The sequence below is a fragment of the Pundamilia nyererei genome, unplaced genomic scaffold, assembly GCF_000239375.1.
Source record: "Pundamilia nyererei isolate P.nyererei 1_Seehausen unplaced genomic scaffold, PunNye1.0 scaffold00414, whole genome shotgun sequence".
Classification (NCBI taxonomy): domain Eukaryota; kingdom Metazoa; phylum Chordata; class Actinopteri; order Cichliformes; family Cichlidae; genus Pundamilia; species Pundamilia nyererei.
Genome location: NW_005187815.1, coordinates 205,246 through 207,029, shown reverse-complemented (window position 1 = coordinate 207,029; position 1,784 = coordinate 205,246). Strand labels below are relative to the sequence as shown.

The following is a 1,784-nucleotide window of genomic DNA, read 5'->3' as shown; positions in this document are numbered from 1 at the left end:
GTTGAATAAGTTGAATAAAGCTTCTTACACTGTATAAGAACCACTTCCATTTCCAAATTAGTTTAGCTCAGGTGAGCAGTCAGAGTGGATCAAATGGATCTTTTTTTGCCCTGTAGTGAAAACTTTATCTTACCCAGCAGTGCTGGTGTACAAAGCTGGCAGCTTTCTTCCTGAGTGCCAGCTAATCAATATTCTTATATTAAATTTATACTGATGAGGAAGAGCTTCCCACACAGGAGCTCATTCCTGAAGCCTGATAGTCAAAACTCAGGAGCAGATTAACATCTTTATTAATGATGGTTCAATACAACAATAATGAGAGTGTTATTAATTATTGATCATTATCACTGTCTGCTGTTCTGATCTGATCAATTACATGAGATCAATCAATAATCACCAGTTAATTTACTCTAGATATCTTCATTGGTCTGTATCTTAAAAACACCTGATTGGTCAACAGTCAGTCCCCTTTTGATTGGTCCTGATGGTGTGATGTGGCAGCGTCTTGTTGGTCAGAGCGCATTGAGGCCACTTTCTTCTGCTTCCTTGAGCTCCTTTAAAGCCACGCACTCCTGCTGTGAGGCGCTGCGTCTGCCAGACCTTTACAAAGACAGACATGTGATTACTCATCTTTAATTATCAGGTGATCGATCAGTCTATGAGAGAGCAACAGTAGGATGTTAGCATCGCAGCTAATTAACCTAACACAGCTAGTGATGCTAACACAGCCACTGAAGCTAATTTAGGTACCAGAACTGGAATGTACTTTTTCACACAAGTTCGCGTTAATAATGGAGTAAATGGAGAGAGATGGTCCTTTGGGTTTGAAAACTCATTAGATTGACCTCTATCATTGCGTCCCTAACCTAACCTGTTCCACAGGGCTCAGTTTTGGGTCCATTATTGTTTTTTTTTTACACGCTTCCTTTAGCTGGCATCATTCAATCTTTTAGTGACATTCTTTCATTTCTATCCCGATGACATTCAGCTGCATATGTCCTTTAAGCCTCATCAGCTGGGTAGGCTGTCCAATCTAGTCTAGTGCTTAACCCAGGCTTCTGATTGGCTTTCTAGCATCTACTGTTTCTTTCATTTAAGGAACATTCTGAAGACTAAAGGGGGCGGAGCCTTTAAGTCTACGTTTGGTTGACAAGGTGGATTCTTTTAAAAAGCAATTAAAACTTTTCTGTTTAAACAGGCCTTCTGTTGATCAATGCTTGTTTTGTTTTTTTAAGCTTACATTTTTATCCACGTGTCACCTTTTGTATTGTCTGTGTCAGGGGCCACAACTGGCCCCCGCCTTAATATGCAAATTTAATGTTAGTGCGGCCCACGAGTTTGATATGTAAGACACTTTACAGTGTTGTGTGTGGAGCTGAACGAACCTACCAATCACGGTGGGATATGGATCTCGGGGGCGGGACATCGGCGGGACTTGATGCAAGCAGAGAAACATTTCTCATTGAGTGAAAGTTACAACAGCGTTGCCCTGGACTGTTTTCTTTTCTGTGCCTGGCTGACTGCCTCGTTTCGGCACACGCGGACATTCGCCCCAGCGTGCTGCGTTCACAACACTTCAAAAAAGTTGTTTTTCAAGTTGCTGCCCGGCGGGACATTGTACATATATATATTTATACAAGTAAGCTGCGCCATAAAAGAAAAGTAAGGATGCAGCCTAATTTACTCTGCAGTCACATAGCGACGCGGTAACCCGGACTAATTATAGGGTCGCACCGTAATGTGTGGGTCAATGTTTTTTATTTACATCACTCTGTTTACATTGC

General features: G+C 41.8%; 1 protein-coding gene across 1 annotated transcript in view; it reads right to left on the bottom strand.

Annotated features, from left to right (window-relative positions):
- Positions 1-279: 279 nt before the first annotated feature.
- The window catches only part of oatx (organic anion transporter X), a 20,488-nt gene continuing 18,983 nt past the window's right edge, over positions 280-1,784 (bottom strand). Inside the window, exon 16 of the mRNA XM_005753227.1 lies at positions 280-600. Within this exon, the coding sequence (XP_005753284.1) occupies positions 513-600 (88 nt within the window). The 3' untranslated portion in view covers positions 280-512. The remainder of the gene's footprint in view (positions 601-1,784) is intronic.